Below are 23,062 nucleotides of genomic sequence, written 5' to 3'. Positions count from 1 at the left end.
ATGCATTAACATACTTTATTACATACATTTCACTAGATTGATAAGTCCTAAACTCATTGGCCTTGCGAGGTTCAGGGCTGATTTTGATTACATTTTTTTTTATTTCATGAGAAATGTCAATATAAACACCATCATTGATTTGTTTCGTCGCACAACAGCAATATTATATCACAAAAACAAAGGCTTAAGTATGCCTCTTTAACAAGCTTAGGCGAAAGAAGCCTGTACTTAAATATTATTAGCAATGACTGTTTGGTGCTGTTTTTTGTGTGGATGTTTCTCTGTTATTGTTGTAAAAGGAAAACTTGAAATGTCAACAACTATTTTAACCCTTAAATGGTTTCAGTATCCTGGGGTATACATTTATTTAACAGGCTTTGTCGAATATTAACAACCTCTGAGATATCCAAATTGACCAATCATAATTGAGTATTCAACTAAGCCGTGTAATAATATTAACAAGCGGAATTAAACACCATGTCTATATGCGCACTTTTTGGCAACGTGAGTTGAGACACGGTCACCTCCTGTGGCTTTGGAAAGTTTAAAACCCAGGATTAGCCTCTTCACAGTGTGTCTCGTGCCGACCTACAGACAGCCAGAGATGGCCAAAGTACACACATCCTTTACTCAAGTAGAAGTGCAGATACTCGTGTTTAAAAATACTCTGGTGAAAGTAGAAGTATTGACTAAACTTCTTAAGTCAAAGTAAAGAGGGCTTTGAAATGTCCTTCAGTAAAAAGTACCCATAACTAGCAGCTGTTTTAAAGAGTACCTGACCTCCCTTTATATTAATAGAACAATAATGTTCTATTAACAATGTTCATTGTTAGCTAATGAATGTTTCCATGCTGAACAACGGCAACATGACAACGTTTTCATTGGTCCCTCTTCTTTAGAGAAGACCAGGAAATGATGGATACACGGATCGTGTTCAAATCAATAGGCACGCAATGACTCTAAATAATAATGATCACGCCACATTCAAACTAAAGGAACCAGCCTGTTTGGGAAATGTGAGAAGTAGAAAGTACAGGTATTTGTGTTCAACATGTAAGAAGTAGAAAGTACAGGTATTTGTGTTCAACATGTAAGAAGTAGAAAGTACAGGTATTTGTGTTCAACATGTAAGAAGTAGAAAGTACAGGTATTTGGGTTCAACATGTAAGAAGTAGAAAGTACAGGTATTTGTGTTCAACATGTAAGAAGTAGAAAGTACAGGTATTTGGGTTCAACATGTAAGAAGTAGAAAGTACAGATATTTGGGTTCAACATGTAAAAAGTAGAAAGTACAGATATTTGGGTTCAACATGTAAGAAGTAGAAAGTACAGGTATTTGTGTTCAACATGTCAGAAGTAGAAAGTACAGATATTTGGGTTCAACATGTAAGAAGTAGAAAGTACAGATATTTGGGTTCAACATGTAAGAAGTAGAAAGTACAGGTATTTGTGTTCAAAATGTAAGAAGTAGAAAGTACAGATATTTGGGTTCAACATGTAAGAAGTAGAAAGTACAGATATTTGGGTTCAACATGTCAGAAGTAGAAAGTACAGGTATTTGTGTTCAAAATGTAAGAAGTAGAAAGTACAGGTATTTGTGTTCAACATGTCAGAAGTAGAAAGTACAGGTATTTGGGTTCAACATGTAAGAAGTAGAAAGTACAGGTATTTGTGTTCAAAATGTAAGAAGTAGAAAGTACAGGTATTTGGGTTCAACATGTAAGAAGTAGAAAGTACAGATATTTGGGTTCAACATGTAAGAAGTAGAAAGTACAGATATTTGGGTTCAACATGTAAGAAGTAGAAAGTACAGGTATTTGTGTTCAACATGTAAGAAGTAGAAAGTACAGGTATTTGTGTTCAAAATGTAAGAAGTAGAAAGTACAGGTATTTGGGTTCAACATGTAAGAAGTAGAAAGTACAGATATTTGGGTTCAACATGTAAGAAGTAGAAAGTACAGATATTTGGGTTCAACATGTAAGAAGTAGAAAGTACAGGTATTTGTGTTCAACATGTTAAAAGTCAAAGTAAAAAGTCATCAGAAAAATAAGTAGTGGAGTAAAGTACTGATACCAGAAACATGTACAGTACTTAAGTACAGTAACGAAGTATTTGTACTCCACTACTTCCCACCTCTGCAGACAGTGGACGTTGTGTCTCTCACTCTGAGTCTCTGCCCCTTGACATTTAGTCCTCGTCATCATTAATTCACTCCGTGTGTCTGTCTGGTTCACACTCAGTAAACACTCAGAGTGTTTGGACTCCTGCTGACACACAGAGGTGAAATGTCAGCAGCAGCTGGACAACTGGAAAATCCATCACTCTGCTTTACTGCTCTGTGCGTCTGGGGACAGCAGGGGGACATTTATTATTATTAGTCAATTTATTGAAAAGGTCAGAAAGAATTTTTTTTTCTTCATAATAATAATAATAATACTTATAACAAAGAGATGCAAAACAAAAAAACAGAAAGAAATACGTTCAAGGTAAAAAAAAAAAGAAGAAATTCTCAAATAGTCTCCGTCATATTCAAAAGGCGCAAGAAGAAGCTTAAAAACTTTTCTGGTCCCCCTCTAGCGTACATTTGTCTTGAAAATAAAAGATTATGTCGTTGTCATCAGCGTCATGTTCGTCATGTTGTAAACAAATACTTTTTTTTGTACAAAACAACCAAAAAAGAAATAACTTTTACAATGACAAAAAATGACAAGTATGAGTTCACAGGTCCTGCTCAGAACCATTAACGATTCGGTTTCTAAATAATAGTTTTAGTTTAAACTTGTCCAATATTTCACTTAGTTTACAGTGAAATCAGACTCACCTGAAAGCAGAGGGCTCGCTCTCTGAGTTTCAGTTGCTGAGTCAGGGAGTCCCGAGGGATCTGAGCGAGTCCCAACATGTCCTCCTGCTCCTCGGAGGAAACACATCTACAACAACACACCACTGCTGAGAGACAGGATAAACCACGCGTCATGTTGGTTTATCGTGTGTCAAGGTGGCAAGAAATACATTTTTCCACCTGAATAACATTGCCAGACACTATTACTTAACGCTTGGACTGTTGAAATTCCATTTTTATTGTTTTAAATATCTTGAATTGCAATTCATTCAGAATTCTGCGGGCAAGATTTTAACAAACAAACCAAACATGGATCACATTTCCCCGCTGCTGGCATCACTGCACTGGTTACCGGTGTCTTTCAGAGTTGATTTGAAAGTGCTTTTAATGATTTACAAGGCTTAACGTAACCCTCCATCTTTGCAAGAATCCTTTTAGAAGTACCAAAAGTATTACACAAGAAATCTGGGGAGGCTGCCTTCTGCTTTTATGGCCCCTTGGATCTTAGCAAACCCCCTTTGAATTGTTAAAAGTCAATTAAAGACCTACCTTTTTGATGTGGCTTTTGATTTGGGGTCATTTTGTGGTATCACTGTTACTGTTTTACGGTTTTGTGATCTAACTCTTTCTGTGTTGTTTTTAATTATGTTTCTTACTATTTATGTTCACTCATTGTTATTGTTTGTATGTATTTGATCTGGCTCTGTAAAGCACTTTGGGCTGCACCTTGCATGAAAGGGGCTACATAAATAAAGTATTATATTATTATTATATTTTAAAAGACAACACTGAACTTATTCAAATTCATTACATTTCATTTTCATTTAGCTGACGCTTTTATCCAAAGCGACTTTTACCAATTGCAGGGACATTCTCCCTGGAGTAACTAAGGACTAAGTGCCTTACTCAAGGGCACACTAGTGGTGGTGTTCCTGGCGGGATTTGAACTCACAACCTTCCAATCTTCAGCCCACCTCACTATCCATTAGACCACCACTATCTACCACTATCCCTAAATTCAACTTTATGCTATAGCGTTATCTGACAAGGCCTTGCTAAATGATGAGCAACTGTTGCTAATAGTTGTGCTAAGTAACTGTGTGCCCATTTACACACGGTGGAAAGTAAATGTATTCAATACTCAAGTTCTACTTAAGTACTTTTTTGAGATACCAGAGTATTTTCATTTTATGCTACTCCATTATATTTTAGGAAATATCATACTTTTAAATCCACACAGTTTAATGTACTGTATGTTTTATTATGGATGAGAGAATGAAAGCCACGTGAATGCATCACTGTACTACGGACATATAATATATATTATTCCCAAAATGGCCACTTTGGATAATGAGTTATTTTTGATTTGGTACTTTAAGTATATTTTGATGCCAATACCTTAGCTACTTTTACTTGAGTAACATTTTGATTGCAGGTCTTTTACTGTAACAGAGTATTGCTACACTCTGGTACTTCTACTTTTACTCAAGTACAAGATCTGAGTACTTCTTCCACCTCTGATTAAAGTAGGTTATCTGGGATCAACAGTTGTTAAATGAACCTGGTCTAACGGTGTGAACGAGGCTCACAGGAGGACATGTCTCTGATGATGTCAGAGGCGTGTGGCGCAGTAGACAAGTGCGTAGGTGTTCAGATCAGGGGAGCACAGGTTCAAACCCCACTGCAGTCAGCATGTAATTGTCTCCCTGGGCAAGATACTTCACCTCAAATTGCTCCTGTGGGGATTGTCCACAGTATTGAGTATGTAAGTCGCTTTGGATAAAAGTGTCTAACAAGTAACATGTAATGTAATGTAATGTCTCTGTGTCTCCTCCCGCAGGTTTGGACGGGACGTCGGAGGACATCGACAGAAGGAAAGAGGAGTTTGGACAGAACCTCATCCCTCCTAAAAAGCCAAAAACCTTTTTGCAGTTAGTATGGGAAGCCTTGCAGGATGTCACACTCATCATCCTGGAGGTGGCAGCCATCATTTCTCTAGGCCTTTCTTTCTACAATCCACCCAACGCCGAAAGACAGAGTGAGTCTGGATTTTAAACACTCCGATGAAACCTTTACATCTTCAGATAAGTTACTTTCGATTACTTGTATTTTGAACCTGTGTGTAGGCATCTCACAGCGTTCAAAAACCAGCTATTTACAACTTTGAAGCAGGTTGTTGCTGTTGCCAAAGCCGTTGTTCCAGCCCACTTGAGATCAGATCTGGCTGTATGTTGCCCCTGAACCAAAATAAGTTTGGCATCCCTGCTCTAAGAGTTAGCTGAGATTTTAACATCAAAGCAGAAGTATCTCACCCCTCCTAAAGTCAGTTGGTCTTGAATCCTCGTGCACAGGAAGGTCAGATGCTCCATCACATCTAACAACATTTAAAAACAACTACTACCAACCTGAGCAATCCAGAAAGTTAATAATAAAATTCGGACTTTTTCTCAAAATTCGGACTTTTTCTCAAAATTCGGACTTTTTCTCAAAATCTCAAAATTCGGACTTTTTCTGAATATTAAAAATGTTAATAATCACTCGTCACCGGCTTGATCTTCAATCTCAGGATCCATGTATTTGTGATCCTCTCCAGAATGGAAGTAGTCCTCACATACAGAGCATCAACTAGTTCCTGAAGAGTGTCCTTCACATGCTGATATCCAAGAGAGGGAGTTACACAGTCACAAGATGGAGGAATAGAAAGCAGTATTCAATGTTTACTTCAGATTAGCTCCACGTCAGAAATGATCATGCTTGTGATATGTCTATCTCCATAGAGGCTGAATCATCATGTTAATCACATAGCTATCATATGCCTCAAACAGTCCTGATGCTCTTCTAGGTAATCATACATCCTGTCATGTACACAGCTACAGTTGGGATACCTTTGTTATCATGTGGACTCTGATATTGAAGAGTACATTCAGTATTTTCCCAACAGTTAACATAAGACAGTTTCCTAAGACAAAACAAAGGCTGGAGCTCCTTTTTGCACACAGCTTCACAATTTGCTTCAAAGATCAATTTTGAGTCCTTTGAGATATGGTTAAAAAAGCAGAGTTCATGACTCTAAGGTCGACACAGAAAACTAAACTCCAGCCTCTCGTTGTCTCTGTTCAGACTGCGGCAGTGCGGCCGGCGGCGTGGACGAGGACGGCGAGGCGGAGGCCGGCTGGATCGAGGGCGCCGCCATCCTGCTGTCGGTGGTCTGCGTGGTCCTGGTGACCGCCTTCAACGACTGGAGCAAAGAGAAGCAGTTTCGAGGCCTCCAGAACCGCATCGAGCAGGAGCAGAAGTTCACCGTGGTGCGAGGGGGGCAGATGCTCCAGATCCTGGTGTCAGAGATCGTCGTAGGGGACGTCGCACAAGTCAAATATGGTGAGAGATCATAATGCATAGTGGCTATAGTACAGCCAGTGGTGTAAAGTAGTGAACAAAACAAAGAATAACTCCAGTTGTTGTTTTTCGTCTAAATGCTGAGACTTTAAATCGTGTATAATCTCAGAGCTGCATCTTAATAGCTGAAGATCTTATTCAAGGGTGTCTGAGTTCATTCATTTATCTTTCTGTTTACATGTTCCTGGTATTACAAAATACAAAATGACCCTTTCAATCTAAGTACAAGGATTTTTGTTATATAAAAAAACACAGGAAAGGTTATTTCTATTCATAGACTTAAAAATAACACAACCAATTAAAATGACCAAAGGGTTTTCCAAAGTGACCTTGTTGATGCTGCAGTGCCCTAAGCCCATTTCTGCTGGATTGCTTTCCCCTTTTTTACTCATAGAAAATAAATGTGGTACAAGTTACAAATGTTCAACAGTTCAGAGCTAATAGTGTTCAGCTTAGTCTCTACTATTGTACATCAATTGACAAGCCATACATAGTTGATCTACACTTGAAGGCGTGCAATATTTAAACCACAATTATAACCAAAACAGACCATATAGCCAAAATGTAAGAGAGTGTTGTACAGAAGAATAAATCAATACAAAAAAAAACTGAACCGCAGTGATTTTCTCGATTCATCATAGAGCCTTCTTTCAGCAGAACATTGGCATGTTTAAAGAAAATGTGTTTTTTGAGTATAGAACGCTGCAGAAAGTAATTTCAAGCAACACCTTCTCACTCCCAACTCGTCCTATAGTGACGTTATGTCAGGATCCTTTGGCGTCACCATCAAACTCAGTGGGGGGCCCTTTAGCGTCGATTTCCAACTATCAGGGAGTCCCATAGACTTGCATAGAGCTCCCTGAACGTTGGAAATAGACCAGTTGAGATCATGGAGAAATGCTCTCCGCAGACCCATTCTCACAGCGTTTATCAACCTTTTTCTTACTCAATATCAAGCCACACTTTTTACTTCTTTATTTTAAATGTATTATATCGGACTTTTTTGCCGTCAGTGAGGGGGAGAGTAGGGTCTCAGAATACTGACATCTGTATTGAGTCGGGAGTGAGAATGTGTTGGAGAGAACCAAACGCATCAGCTATAGTACAGCTCATCATCGGCTGGAAGTTATATTGAAAAATGTTATTTGTATTTAAATCTCAACATCACTATTTAAAAGTGGAATATTTCATTGTTGGTTGTTTTCCTCCATCTGTATTCATGTGACAGACTTAATGTTGTAACACAGAGACGTGATGAAGGAGAGCTGTTGTTACAGTGTACCTGTGTGTGTTTTGCGGTTCCAGGTGACCTCCTGCCGACTGACGGCATCCTGATTCAGGGCAACGATCTGAAGATTGACGAGAGCTCTCTGACCGGAGAGTCGGACCACGTGAAGAAGAGCGTCGACAAGGACCCCATGTTGCTGTCAGGTAATGAAGATCTGAATTATTTCAAGTCAAGTCAGTTTGCTAAATAACACAGTGGTCTTTACAATGTGTACGGCATATCACACCGCCTGTTGTTTCTCGCCTTGCTTCAATAAGGGACATTGACATTGAAGAAACCTCAGAAATAGCAGACATTCATATTGATTCAACCAATTAGTTCATAATTCAGTTTTTACTAGAACAGAACATTTTTCATGAATGTACAGTATCCTCTTAATTTTACACTCACCAGATTGATGCATTTGACTTTGTAGGCCACAAAATATTCTTCATAAATGCAAGATTTGTTCAAAGTCAGAGAGTAAGTGCATTATCCCGCTTATTACACGGTCACATACTAAATAAACAAACTATTTCAAGGTTCAAGGTTCGAGGTTCTTTATTTTGTCATACGAACATAGCTACATTGTAGTTATGCCGATGAAAATCTTAGGTCACAGGCTTCTCCAACAGTGCAACACAATAACACAGATAAACATAAAAATATAGTGCAAGTAAATAGTAAATAGTAAATACAAAAAGAAAAATAGTTTAAAAAAGTGAAATAGTGAAATAGTGCAATATTTGACTCCCAATATTAATTGAAAATGGGACAACAACAACGTAACTTTAAATGACAGCGTCACTTACAGTATCAAGGTTTTCTGTAACTGTCAAAGTCTATTCACGTTTATTTTCCACTAACAAGTCCTTAAACACTGCCAGAGCCCATACTGTGTTCCCGTTAGTGTTTACTTCCTGTCTGTCTGTCTTCTTCTGCTGTTCCCGTTAGTGTTTACTTCCTGTCTGTCTTCTTCTGCTGTTCCCTGTAGTGTTTACTTCCTGTCTGTCTGTCTTCTTCTGCTGTTCCCTTTAGTGTTTACTTCCTGTCTGTCTTCATCTGCTGTTCCCTGTAGTGTTTACTTCCTGTCTGTCTTCTTCTGCTGTTCCCGTTAGTGTTTACTTCCTGTCTGTCTGTCTTCTTCTGCTGTTCCCGTTAGTGTTTACTTCCTGTCTGTCTGTCTTCATCTGCTGTTCCCTGTAGTGTTTACTTCCTGTCTGTCTTCTTCTGCTGTTCCCTGTAGTGTTTACTTCCTGTCTGTCTGTCTTCTTCTGCTGTTCCCTTTAGTGTTTACTTCCTGTCTGTCTTCTTCTACTGTTCCCTTTAGTGTTTACTTCCTGTCTGTCTTCTTCTGCTGTTCCCTGTAGTGTTTACTTCCTGTCTGTGTTCTTCTGCTGTTCCCTTTAGTGTTTACTTCCTGCCTGTCTTCTTCTACTGTTCCCTTTAGTGTTTACTTCCTGTCTGTCATCTTCCAACGCATCGTCCAATGCTCTGTCTTTTAACATCTTTCCTTCTCTCTTGATCGTCCTTAGCAATGTTCATTATTTTGCTTAGCAGCGGTGTGTTATTGCTTATTAACAACCTCTGAAGTGTCCAAATTGACCAATCAGAATCGAGTATTCAACTTAGCCATGTAATAATCGTGTTTATAATGTCTATCTCAATATTAACGGAAGTAATTGTGATTCGCCTTCATCTCTCTCCCAGGTACCCATGTGATGGAGGGCTCTGGTAAGATGCTGGTCACGGCTGTGGGGGAAAACTCTCAGACTGGGATCATCTTCACGCTGCTCGGCGCTAGTGAAGACAGTGATGTGGACGAGAAGGCTGAGAAAGAAAAGAAGGAGAAGAAAAAGAAGGAGAGGAAAGACAAGAAAAGTAAGTTCAGAGAATAAAGGGATCGGTTTAATAAGACTGTCAACAAGTTCTCCTCATAGTTCTGGTGACTCGTTAAGAGGAGCAATATAAAATCTGAGAACTACAGACAAAATACAACTGGTAAATATCACCTGAACCTGTGAAGCTCTGATTTCACTCCAACCACTCTGTGTTTATCAAACTGTTAGGGGTTAACAATGAAACTATACAAGAGCAATTCAAGACGGAGATGTTTTGCACACTTGTCAGGACTTGTGAACAATTTGATATTTTTGGGGTTTCATAATTGATGCAAGTGAAATGTCTCTCCAGTATAGCACCCTGTACAAATTTGCTAACAAGCAGCTCCTCATTGTACTTTCACCTACAAGTCTGACATTTGGTAGGCAAATGTAGGATGGTGAGATGCACAAGAAACCCTCTTGGAGACATACTGTAAACCCAACAGGAAGTCGGCCATTTTAATTTGATGTACAAGACCTGGCCATTTCTTGCACTTTTTTAGCCCCATATTTGAGCTAACTCCTACAGTTTTATTCGGATCGACTTTAAATGTGGTCAGTATCATGTAAAGACCATGAGGATCAAAAGTTATCACAAGCTTTTTGTCTACATCATGTCTTTTAACTTGTTTTAGCGCCTACCGTATTTATTTACTTACTAACGTCCTAGCCGTTGCGTGCCGGCAAAAAAAGCACCTTTCGCCAAAAACCACTAACTGTTGCATGTTTTTCTCTTACAGGTAAAAAAGAGGAGAAAGCAAAGAAAGGTGAGCAACCCAAAGCTGCTTTAGTTCTGTGAGGTAGTGTAGTTTATGACTGAGTGGATGTCTGATCTAAGGCAGACTCCTGGTTCCAGGTCCCTGTCCAGTCTTCCTGGTTCTCCCACATGGTGCAATGTGTGTCCCTCTGAGCAGCAGCAGGTGCTCCTGACTCTGTTGCTGGTGATTAGGACAAAACAGATTATCGGCCTTAAGCTCGGCAGCTGCTTTCTTCTCCTGCCTGCCTGTCCCCTAATAAACTCATTACTGAGATGGGATCAGCATGCTCTCACACACAGAGAAACAAACACACACACCTGCAGATACCCTCACTCTCCAGGGCTTCTTCTAATCCGGCCCGTGCACCCTCCCACTGCCTGACAGATTGAACTCTGTTTGTAGTCACATACTGAACGAAGGACCCTTCTGTGAGGTGAAGAGTTATAAATACACAGCCTCAGGACAAACGTCCCTCTCTGCGGGAGAAAGAGGAACTGCTGTAACTTTATTCAACCATATTCTTTATCAGCAGGGAAAATAAAACTCCAATTCTTCTTTGGTGGCATTCTTTTTTGTAAACGACGACTCTAACTGTGATTAGTGAGCTGCTTAGTTTTTGCAAAGTCCCTGTAAATCAAGAACAACACTTCACATCTACTGTTTTCTAGAGACGGGTACATTTGATCCTAATATAATGTAACCTTCAAGTTGTTAAAGTCTATTACAAGAATACATATCTGTCTTAATTGGCTCAGTTAACTATTTGTCGATTATATATGTTTTTATAATGGAGGAAAAAAATGTAATCGTATCTTGAAGTGTGTTTAATTCCCTTGTTTTCTTTAGGAAAAAAAAAGGATGGAGGCCCGGTGGAGATGCAGCCGCTCAACGATGATGGAGAACCGGAGAAGAAGAAAAACCTCAAAAAGGAGAAGTCCGTCCTCCAGGGGAAGCTGACCAAACTGGCTGTGCAGATCGGAAAAGCAGGTACGATACCAATCTGATGAATCAACTGAGCGTCAGTATCATAGTACTCTTCATCAATGAAGCAATCCATTTCACTTTGGTTGTAAAGATGATGATGCCACATATGGGTTTAATTCATTTTGAACAGGACTTGTATAGTTATTCCTCTCCTTCAGAGCTTTTTTATATTAGGGCCCCTTGTAATGTGCTAGGGCTAATTTCATTTTCATGATGCGAGTTGATTTAGTTTGACATGTGTTATTACACCCATATTACACCCATATTACTCTGTTATTACACCACAGTTACACTGTTATTAGACCCATATTACACTGTAATTACATTGTTATAACTCCCATATTACATGGTTATTACAAACCTATTACACTGATGGCACAATAATACATCCTTATTACGCCCATGTGACCCTTTTATTACATCCGTTTTACACCCATATTACTCTGTTATTACACTCATGTTACACCATTATTACAGCCATATTACTCTGTTATTACACCTATATTACCCTGTTATTAGACCCATATTACACCTTAATTACACTGTTATTAGACCTATTTTACACACGGACACAGCTTGTCAAATAAATGTATCCCCCAGGATACAGAAACCGTTTTAGGGTTAAGCACCTACTACATAATAATGACTGATTTTAAATGCCATTTTCGTAATGTCTTTCATTTTTTGTAAAGCACTTTGAATTGCCTTGTGTTGAAAGGTGCTATATAAATAAACTTGCCTTGCCTTGCCTTACACAACTAGCAAATAGTTAAATATGAGATTAAGGATTTGCTATGACTTCATATTGTTATTATATTTCTGTATGTGACACATAGAGCCTACACATATATACTTTTTGACCCCTTATTGTCTTATAATACACACTCAAAGAGGTTGCCTTTTTGTAGATCCATGATAGTTAGGATAAGAACAGTGACTTCACACTCTCTCCAAGGGTTTGTCCTTTTTGTGGACCGTAGAAAACACTTCCTTGATTACTCTGAGTCTATGAGGACAACAGGCTTTTTATTTTTACTTACACTCTCAGTGTCATCTCTAGGCATTGACATAGAGACAATCATTTTCATTTCATCGTTTATTTGAACCGGGACAGTGCACATTGATGAACACTTTAAAACAAAATAATGCTTACAAGTGTAAATGAAAACTATTGAGAGTGGGACAATCCCGTATCTCAGTTGGGAGGCTATTCCACAATGAGCTGCCTTTAATGGAGAGGACATTTTGTCCAAAAGTGGTCCGTCTGCGGTGGACTTCACAGTCTCCTCTGGTTTCTGACCTAGTGCAGCGTCCAGTGTGTTTTCTGTGGATGAATTCCCCTAAGGGAGGGGGGGCCAGTCCATGTAAACATTTATAAAAAAACACATACTTTCAAAATACTTAAAATTGTCAAAACTCAAGAAATTGTGTTTTTCAAGGATGGTACAGTGGTGGCATGAATTTGGCTTTCTGTCAAAAACCTTGATAGCTCTCTTGTACAGCTGTAATCCTAACTTCTCCTTACTGTGCTCAGCATGTGTTGTGCTTATGATCAGGTTTATATCTTTTATATGCGCCATCTACACCAAAGCAAATTCCTCGTATGTGTAACCCTACTTGGTAATACAACCGATCCTGATTCTGAACTAACTTTCACTGTCTCTCTTTGTCTTTCTGTCTTCAGGTCTGTTCATGTCGTCCATCACTGTCGTCATCCTCATCACTCGCTTCCTGATCGACACCTTCTGGATTCAGGGCGTCACGTGGACCAGCGAGTGTGTTCCCGTCTACGTTCAGTTCTTCGTCAAGTTCTTCATCATCGGCGTGACGGTGCTGGTGGTGGCCGTGCCTGAAGGTCTTCCTCTGGCCGTCACCATCTCCCTGGCCTACTCAGTCAAGGTGTGTTAGTATATAACATCACTTATATATCACGACCTATTGGCACCGCTCAAAAGACTTGTAGTGTCAAGAACTCCCAATGAGGTTTGGAAAAAACTTTGAGTTAAATCACTGTAGAATATTCAATATGAAATACCTGAGAATATTCAACAAAAATACAACACAACCAGGGCTAGAAGAACAGAGAGTATTTGATAATAAAATGGATTTAAAAACTGGGATATTCTGATAAAGGCATGACAAAAACAACAAAGGCACTCTCTGATGGACCAGAGAGTGCCTTTAGTGATAGAAACGGTGTTGAAGGGGGAGACCAAGTGGTGGACCTGGGTTCCTTGAGCCAGATTTTAACCCACGTACTGTTATTTTATATACGATTTTGTAAAAACTTTCTACAGTTTTATAGTGCTAATGCCATTTTAACGTAATTTTAGTAGCACACAGAATTGTTTTGGAGCAGTGACCACCTAGAAAAGTAGGTGTGTTAGTGTATAACGTCACTTATATATCACGACATATTGTCACTGCTCAAAAGACTTGTAGCGTCAAGAACTCCCAATGAGGTTTGTCGCTGATGGACCAAAGAGTGCCTTTAGTGATAGAACCAGTATTAAAGGACTTGGCCTGTAAGTTCCTCGAGCCAGATTTTAACCCACGTACTTTTATGTTTTATATGATTTTGTAAAAAAACGCTCTACAGTTTTAAAGTTCTAATGCCATTTTAACGTAATTTCTAGCACTCAGTAGCACCCAGAATGGTCTTTGGCTCTTCGTGGTTGGAGCAATGACCACTTTGGAAAGTAGGTTGATGGACCAGAGAGTACATTTATTGATAGAAACTGTATTAAAGGGGGAGACCAAGGGGAGGACTTGGCCTGCAGGTTCCTCGAACTGGATTTGAACCCACGTACTGTTATTTTCTATATGAATTTGTAAAAATGTAATGTCATTTTTAGCACACAGAATGTTTTTTGGCTCTTCGTGCTTGGAGCAATGGCCACTTTGGAAAGAAGGCTACTAATGGGCCCGTCTGACCCCATTCACACTATCCTGGATAAGAACATTGTTCATACTGTAAATGCTTTGAGTACATTAAAGGTATAGGTAAGTTTGAGAAACCGGCTCGAGATCGCTAGAATTTGAAAATACACAACCGGAGAAAATCTGCCACTTCCTTACAGAGCCCCTCCTCCAACACACACGAACGCGCACATGACCAATGAGGGCACGAGATAAGTTTGTGCACAGATGGAAGGCTGACAGGCAGGTAGGCCATCCAGTTATTTTAGCCGGGCCGGCTAAAATGATTGGTCGTACTTTTTACAGTATTACGGCTTCCCCAGATGAAATTTTTGTATGGATTTGTCAAAGCACTTAAGATATTCATTTCTATCGGGATGTTAAGAGCATTCCATGGAATATAACAAAAAGTGTATCTCGAGCCGGTTTCTCAAACTTACCTACCCTACCTTTAAGAACAAAGCACTCTAATTTAAAGGTCACCTATTATGCAAAATCCACGTTTTCATGTCTTTTAAACATGTGTCCCCTCTGTGTAAAGATATTCTGAAAGTTTCAGGAACAAAGATTCTCTCTCTTTTTGTCCTGATCCATTTATATAAAAACCTGTCTGAAAATGAGCTGATCAGATTTTGGCCACTTGATGTCATAACGATGTTTTGGCTTGTGTAACCATTAGCCAATCAGCAACCAAGGTAACCCCCCCCCACCTTATCACCTGAATCTCCTCCTAGAGCACCATTGTGTTCTTTTTAACCAAATCTCTCTCAGAGGGGCGTGGGGAGGGGCTCCTTATTTTCATCTAAAGTAACAGACAGAGAATCAGCACTTTGGAAACAGGGCTGAAACAGAGGGGATTATGGGATGCTGCAATGATCTGTTTGGTATTTCAGCAAAACACTTCAGAGACATGTTTTGTATATATCTGAGACCTATAATATATTGATAAAAAACAGTATAATAAGGGACTTCTAAGTAATGCTGCGTTTCTTGTTTATTCCAGAAAATGATGAAGGACAACAACCTGGTCCGCCACCTGGACGCTTGCGAGACGATGGGCAACGCTACGGCCATTTGCTCCGACAAGACCGGCACGCTCACTATGAACCGCATGACAGTGGTGCAGGCCTACATCGCGGGACAATATTACAAAAGGTTGCCGGATCCGAAAGACATCCCGGCATCAGCCATGGACCTGCTCATCCAGGGAATAGGGGTCAACTGCGCCTACACCACCAAGATTATGGTGAGCGGTTAAAAATAGCCGGCCGTTCAGGAAGCGCCATGAGAGTTAAGCATTTGGCTGAGAGAGCGGGTTGGTTTGGAGAGCAGCCACAGCTCAGGACTCATCTGATCACTGCAAGGATCACAGCACATGCATACATGATACCAACAGGTGTAGCTTTTAGGGTTTAAGTTCTGTCCAACACACTTTCAACAGCTAATAGCTTATATTCAATTAAAGACTCAAGATGCAAAGGCTTTATTCTCGTATGCACAGTAGCTACAGTGTAGTTATGGCAAGGGAACTTTTAAGTCTGAGGCTCCTCCAACAATGCAACATAAATACACTGAAAAACTGAACCGTTGACTTTAATTAAGTATATATTATTTCAACAAATGTCACACTCTATTGACTGTATTAGGTTAGTCGAAACCAACTACTTTAAAGTGGACCTATTATGCTATATTGGAAAAATATATTGTAGGGCCATACCTATACAAAACATGTCTGTGAAGTGTTTTGCTTAAAATACCAAACAGTTCACCCATTGTAGCCATGCCTCATACTGCTCATACCCCTCTTTTGCAGCCCTGTTAGAGAAACGCGGATTTTGGGTCCTTAGCTTGAAAAAAAAAAAAAAGAGGAGGCGGAGCTAATGCCTGATCAGAATTCTACCGGAGATAAAGTTCAATTCTGCTGTGATAAAACGCCATCCTGTTCTAAACCGAATCAAGGATTATTTCTGAAACAGTATGGAGCTCAAATGCTTTTTCTCTTGCGGGTTTATCACAAGGTGAGTTCCTTTTTTTATTTCCTGCTTTTTAAACACATGTGCTCTCCAGTACAGGTTAGCTCCGAGTGTTAGCGAGGCTTGCTAATGTAAACAAAGACGAGATTACGTCCAAAACACGTCAGGCATTGTTTCTGATAGCAACTTTCTGTGGGTCCACTGCCGATTTGACGTCATATCGGCAGCAAATCTGTATCCGCTCGTTTTTAACCTGTTACGCACCATCCGCCCGGTACCGGGCGGATAAACGCGTCATTTGCAGGAAACAACGTCTAAGGAATCTTAATATTTAATAAACTATGAATGTTTTATATCCATGTAACGGGAAGAAACTCAGCTAACTGATTTTTTAAAAAAAATATCCAAAAAAACCCCACAATGCTAACACTCAGCCTCTGGCTTACCTTGGTCAAAACTGGTCTTCAATGGCATTAAAACGATAAAAAAACGATGCTGCAGTTAATCCATGGGTTAATCCTATGTGTTTGTGTACTCTTTGAAATTATTTCTGATAATCCATAAGCAATAAAACTGCTTTTTCGTTTCCAAATGTCAGAGCGAGAAATCGGTCCACTCTGATGCAAAATTACATGCGCGCAGCCCCCACCTTTTCTCTTCACAACGTGTGTGTGTGGGGGCCTCCCCCTTCGATTCTATTGGCTCTAACGGTCAGAAAGAGGTGTCAACCATCAAAATCGAGCAAGGGGGGCCAGAGATATGGAAAAAAAAACATTTTCACCCAAATCACCTCAGAGGTGGGGAGGTTTTGGCTAAACCTCTCTAAAAAGGTTAAATGTCACTTGTTTTGCATCAATCTTAATACAAGTACTTTGGATTCCTAAAGCTTTTAGTCTACTAACCCATCATCCAAGGGTAGTTTTTGTTACGAACTCAGACACTTAGGATGTAGGACCCAATTGCACGACCCGGGAGACAGAGGTAAAGTATTAGTAAGATACTTTATTTTCCGAAATACAGCAATGAACAACAAAAAAGGTAACTATCAAATCTCTAACCGAGATGACAAAAATAGAGGAACAAAATGAAAGCGCTCACGTAGTGAGGAATCAAACTTTACAAGAGTACAAAGAGCATAGACCTGACCATAGCAAGAGACAATACGAACTGACAAAGAACACTTGGGAGACAGGGGAATATAAGCACAGGGTAACTAGACACAGGTGGGACCAATCAGGGGCGGGGCTGACATTGATGAGCACAGGAGACACAGGTGAAAATAATCAGGAAGCCTGGAATGAGAGAAAGCAAACGTAAATAACATGCATCTCTCTAGCATTTCTGTCGGTGCACAACAGTACCCCCCCCTCTAGGGCCAACTCCTGATGGCCCAGGCTGATTGTAAAAATCGTGGATAAGCGTCTTGTCTACGATAAATGACGCAGCTACCCAGCTTCTAGCCTCAGGACCGTAACCCTTCCAGTCTACCAGGAATTGCTTCCCCCCTCCCCCTATTACGGACCTCCAGTAGCTTACGGACCTTGTAAACCTCACCCCCTTCAAAGAACTCGGGCGGTGGAGGGGGCTTGGAGGCGGGAACAAGTGTGCTCTCGCACACCGGCTTGATTTTACTGACGTGAAACGTCGGATGTACTCTCATAGTTCTGGGGAGTTGCAAGCGTACAGACACCGGGTTGATGACTCTGGACACCGGGAAAGGACCCACAAATCTCGGAGCCAGTTTCTTTGAGGCGACATGGAGTGGTAAGTCCTTAGTGGAAAGCCAAACATTTTGGCCTGGTCTGTAGGAGGGAGCGACCCTGCGATGGACGTCTGCAACAGCCTTCATCCGAGCTGAACTTCGGAGAAGAGCCTGGCGAGCACCAGCCCAAACTCGTCGACAACGTCTGATCATGGCATGAGCCGATGGAACCCTCACCTCTTCCTCGTTGTTAGGGAAAAATGGAGGCTGGAAACCATTGACACAATGGAATGGAGAGAGACCTGTGGCTGCCGTAGGAAGAGTATTGTGGGCAAACTCGACCCATGTGAGGTGGTCACTCCAGGTAGTCTGGTTCCGGGAGACGAGACAACGTAGCGTAGTCTCTAGTTCCTGGTTCAGACGCTCTGACTGTCCATTTGACTGAGGATGATATCCTGATGACAAGCTGACGGTGGCACCTATGAGTCGACAAAACTCCTTCCAGAAAACGGAAATGAATTGTGGACCCCTGTCGGAAACAATGTCATCAGGGAATCCATGGATCCTGAATATGTGATTCATCATGACCTCTGCGGTGACTTTGGCAGAGGGAAGCTTGGTCAATGGGATGAAGTGAGCCATCTTTGAAAATCGATCCACCACTGTTAGGACCGTAGTCTTGCCTCTGGATGAAGGAAATCCTGTCACAAAATCCATTGAAATGTGTGACCAAGGACGTTGGGGAATCGGCAGGGGCTGGAGCAAGCCCATCTTGACTTGTGATGAGGTCTTATTACACGCACACACCGGACAAGCCGCTACGTACTCTGCCACATCTTTCTTCATGGCTGGCCACCAGAAACGTTGTTGTATCCTGAACATTGTCCTTGTTACCCCCGGATGGCACGAAAGCACAGATGAGTGAGCCCAGTGGATGACCTTGGAGTGAAGAGCCTCAGGAACAAACAGCAGATTGTTGGGACACTCGCTAGGTGCTGGATTCTTGACATTCGCCTTTTTTACGTCCGACTCCACTTGCCAGGAAAAGGCTCCGATCACACGGTTAAGTGGAAGGATGGTCTTGGGCTCTACCGCAAGTGGTTCCGGATCATAAAGACGAGACAAAGCATCGGGTTTTTGATTCTGAGACCCGGGACGAAAAGAGAGGGTGAAATTGAACCTACTAAAGAATAGTGTCCACCTGGCCTGACGGGAGTTGAGACGCTTAGCCTTTCTTATATATTCCAGATTCTTGTGATCTGTCCAGACTAAAAACGGCTGCTCTGCACCCTCTAACCAGTGTCTCCATTCCTCGAGGGCAGCTTTTACAGCTAACAGTTCCTTGTTCCCCACGTCGTAATTCCGCTCTGCCGTTGTCAGTTTCCGCGACAGGTAAGCACATGGATGCATCTTGTTGTCTTCTGCAGAACGTTGAGACAGTACTCCTCCAATTCCCTCATTGGAAGCATCAACCTCGACCATAAACTGGCGCTGGGGATCTGGAATGGTGAGTATGGGGGCTGATGTGAATCTCTCTCTGAGACGTTGGAAAGCGAAGTCCGCCTGGGGAGTCCACTTGAAAGGAACCTTAGGAGAAGTCAGAACATGTAGAGGGGCAGCAACAGAACTGAAATTCCTAATAACTTCCTATAGAAGTTAGCAAACCCTAGAAACTGTTGGACCTTCTTCCTGGAGTCTGGTGTAGGCCACTGGGATACTGCACTGATTTTAGCCGGATCCATTTGCATATGATTAGGTGAGATTATGTATCCTAAGAAGGATACCTCTTTTGTGTGGAACTCACACTTCTCTGCCTTGACATATAACTGATTCTCTAGCAGTTTCTGCAAAACCTGACGGACATGGTTAACATGAGACTTAGTGTCTGGGGAGAAAATCAGAATATCATCCAGATACACAAACACTGAAATATTCAAAGATTCCCGTAAAACCTCATTCACAAGAGCTTGAAACACAGCCGGTGCATTGCATAGTCCAAAGGGCATTACTAGATACTCATAGTGACCACTCTGAGTGTTGAATCCTGTCTTCCACTCATCCCCTTTTCTTATTCTAACCAAGTGATATGCATTTCTTAAATCTAACTTGGTGAATATTTTGGCAGTTTGAAGTAGTTCAAAGGCAGATGTCATGAGTGGCAGAGGATAGCGGTTCTTCACCGTAATGTCATTTAGTGGACTGTAGTCTATGCAAGGTCTCAGAGACCCGTCTTTCTTTCCCACAAAGAAAAATCCCGCTCCGGCTGGAGAAGATGAAGGACGGATAATTCCTGATTTGAGTGAAGAGGAAATGTATTCGTCCATTGCTGCTCTCTCAGGTCTCGAAATCGAATAAAGTTTCCCCTTGGGAATGGGGGCTCCCGGTAAGAGATCAATGGGACAGTCAAAATCTCGGTGAGGAGGTAGCGACATGGCTTTGGATTTGTTAAAGGCTTCCTTTAAATCATGGTAACAGGAAGGTACCTTCTGTAGATCAGGATAGTCGGGGTGATCTATAATGATTTTACTAGAGTCTGTTGGTGCATTAACAGGTTGTGAAAGTTTACACCTGCCCATACAATCCTCTCCCCATTCCTTAATTTTCCCTGAACGCCAGTCAATGTGAGGATTGTGGATCTTTAGCCATGGAAACCCCAAAATAATCGGGTGCTGAGCCGACTCAAAAATATGGAATTGCATGCTCTCGGTATGGTCCTTATTCACAGTAATCTGAATGGGCTCAGTGCAATGGGTGACTGTGAACAACAAGCGGCCGTCTAAGGCACTGGCATTAATAGGATGAGATAGCGGAACAGTCTTTATTTCTAGCTGATTTACTACGCCCCAGTCCATAAGACTTTCGTCAGCCCCTGAGTCTATTAACACACCCTGGTCAATGGTTTGATTGTTAATACAAATGTTTACCTGCGTAACAGGTCGAGGAGGAAAGTCTGCGGGAAACTTGCTCACCAGCGCCCTCCTTTTGACTGGTGAGCACGATCTTTTCCCGGGCATGAAGCGAGTTGATGATCCGACTGGCCGCAGTAGAAACAACAACCCTCCCGTAGACGGCGCTGCCTCTCCTCCAGAGAAAGCCTGGTTCTTCCCAGCTGCATGGGTTCCCCGGAGTCATTCGGAAGTGTAATCCTCTGACGGTGTGGTAACATGGGCTGGACATCCTCGGCTGGCGGCGCGACCCACCAAGATGCATTCTGGGAGCTGGGAATAACGTCTCGGTTGCGTCGACGCTCCCTCTCTCTTTCCCGAAGACGGTTATCGATCCGGATGGCCACGGCGATGAGAGATTCCAGATCCCGGGGTGTCTCCAGTGGAGCCAGCTGGTCTTTTATCGGTTCCGAAAGTCCCGTCATGAAGGCGTCACGAAGAGCCGGAACATTCCATCCGCTGTCCGCTGCTGCTGTGCGAAACTCGATGGCGTAATCAACCACCTGGCGGTTGAGCTGGCGTATATGAAAAAGTTTTCTGCTGGCCTCTGTAGCAGGCGATGAGTGGTCAAAAATACGACTCATAGTCTCTATGAAATCGGTCAATGAGTGACATAGTTCAGTTTCTCTTGACCATTCTGCAGTAGCCCAGGCTGCAGCTCTTCCCGTTAAATGAGACACAATAAACGCCACTTTACCATGGTCCGATGAAAAGGCTCCTGGGTTGTGTTGAAAATGCAGATCGCACTGTACCAAAAAGGCTCTGCAATTAGAAGAATCTCCGGAAAATCTCTCCGGAAGAGCCAGCCGTAAAGGGGAAGAAACAGCCTGACTTGGGAAATCAGCTGGAGCATTGACAGGCAACCTCTCAGTTGTGGATGACGTCACCGGAGGAGCAGTCTGTTGGTGAGTGAAAAAATGATTCATTTGGACAGCCAGTTGTTGCATCTGTGTGGATAATGCTTCCTGAATCCCGGCCTGGCGTCCTCTTAGTTCTTGCATTTCCTGGTTGACTAGGCCCAGCTGTTCCTCGTGATGAAAGATCTTCACGCCCTGTGCTGACAGCGCTGCGTGAAGCGTTCTTGGGTCGGCTGGGTCCATAATGGTCAGTTCGTTCTGTTACGAACTCAGACACTTAGGATGTAGGACCCAATTGCACGACCCGGGAGACAGAGGTAAAGTATTAGTAAGATACTTTATTTTCCGAAATACAGCAATGAACAACAAAAAAGGTAACTATCAAATCTCTAACCGAGATGACAAAAATAGAGGAACAAAATGAAAGCGCTCACGTAGTGAGGAATCAAACTTTACAAGAGTACAAAGAGCATAGACCTGACCATAGCAAGAGACAATACGAACTGACAAAGAACACTTGGGAGACAGGGGAATATAAGCACAGGGTAACTAGACACAGGTGGGACCAATCAGGGGCGGGGCTGACATTGATGAGCACAGGAGACACAGGTGAAAATAATCAGGAAGCCTGGAATGAGAGAAAGCAAACGTAAATAACATGCATCTCTCTAGCATTTCTGTCGGTGCACAACAGTTTTCACTATCTGTAAAAAAGAATTTTTGGACGGACACTATAATTTACAGTTTTTTTACTATGTAAAATCTGAATTTTCTTTAAAATAAAAAACATCTATATTGATTCTGACACTTCTACATCCAACTCACAGATGTAACCTTGCTTTGATAAAAAGAAATTATTCATATAACCCTTTTAGAAGTTAAGTTGTAGTCATTTGTTTTGGGCATGTCATTTTCGAGCTTAACAGGTTTGGGTACGGAGGAAAAGAGAAAGGGTTTTATTTTCTGACGCTGCGTGAGTTCCCCGCCACACTGGGGACACATATTTATGTATAAAAGACATCAAAAAGTGCATTTTGCATAATAGGTCCCCTTTAAGTTAAACCAAATGATAAACTTAATATAATTGCTTTGAACTAACCTAATACATTTATGTGAAATACGTACATAATACATTTTTATTAAAGTCAACGGTTCATTTTTGTGTGTGTATATATAGGACATAAAACAATAGAACTAATTATAATAATAATAGTGCAAGAAGAAACAGAGTAGAAATTAAATAGTGCAATATTACCGTATTTTGACCAATGAGTATAAAAGGTGAAAGTACTTGAAACACTCTTCATAGTGCACAATACTTTTTTTATATTATACTATTTATTCCGTTTTTTTAATACTTATACTGCATCTTTGTCAACGTTTTTTAACCCCTGATGATGTTGCATGCCTCTATCTGTTAGTGAGCCGTCCAAAAAAATTCTCAATTGTTTTGTGAACAAGGGGGAGAATATCATGTCCAAAGATCCAGCCCTGGCCCTTGCATTTTTTCCATTTCCATCTTAATTCTTATTCTTTTA

The 23,062-nt window shown here is 41.3% G+C and overlaps 1 protein-coding gene across 1 annotated transcript in view; it reads left to right on the top strand.

Moving 5' to 3' along the window:
• Positions 1-23,062, top strand: part of LOC117470746 (plasma membrane calcium-transporting ATPase 1-like) — a 45,215-nt gene that overhangs the window by 8,280 nt on the left and 13,873 nt on the right. Inside the window, exons 3-10 of the mRNA XM_034115603.1 lie at positions 4,681-4,878; positions 5,961-6,218; positions 7,542-7,667; positions 9,214-9,384; positions 10,127-10,153; positions 10,991-11,131; positions 12,813-13,027; positions 15,051-15,293. Coding sequence (XP_033971494.1) covers positions 4,681-4,878; positions 5,961-6,218; positions 7,542-7,667; positions 9,214-9,384; positions 10,127-10,153; positions 10,991-11,131; positions 12,813-13,027; positions 15,051-15,293 — 1,379 coding nt within the window. The remainder of the gene's footprint in view (positions 1-4,680; positions 4,879-5,960; positions 6,219-7,541; positions 7,668-9,213; positions 9,385-10,126; positions 10,154-10,990; positions 11,132-12,812; positions 13,028-15,050; positions 15,294-23,062) is intronic.

Source organism: Trematomus bernacchii, unplaced genomic scaffold (genome assembly GCF_902827165.1).
Source record: "Trematomus bernacchii unplaced genomic scaffold, fTreBer1.1, whole genome shotgun sequence".
Lineage (NCBI taxonomy): Eukaryota > Metazoa > Chordata > Actinopteri > Perciformes > Nototheniidae > Trematomus > Trematomus bernacchii.
The sequence above is the reverse complement of the archived record's forward strand: the minus strand, read 5'-3'. Positions and strand labels throughout refer to the sequence as shown.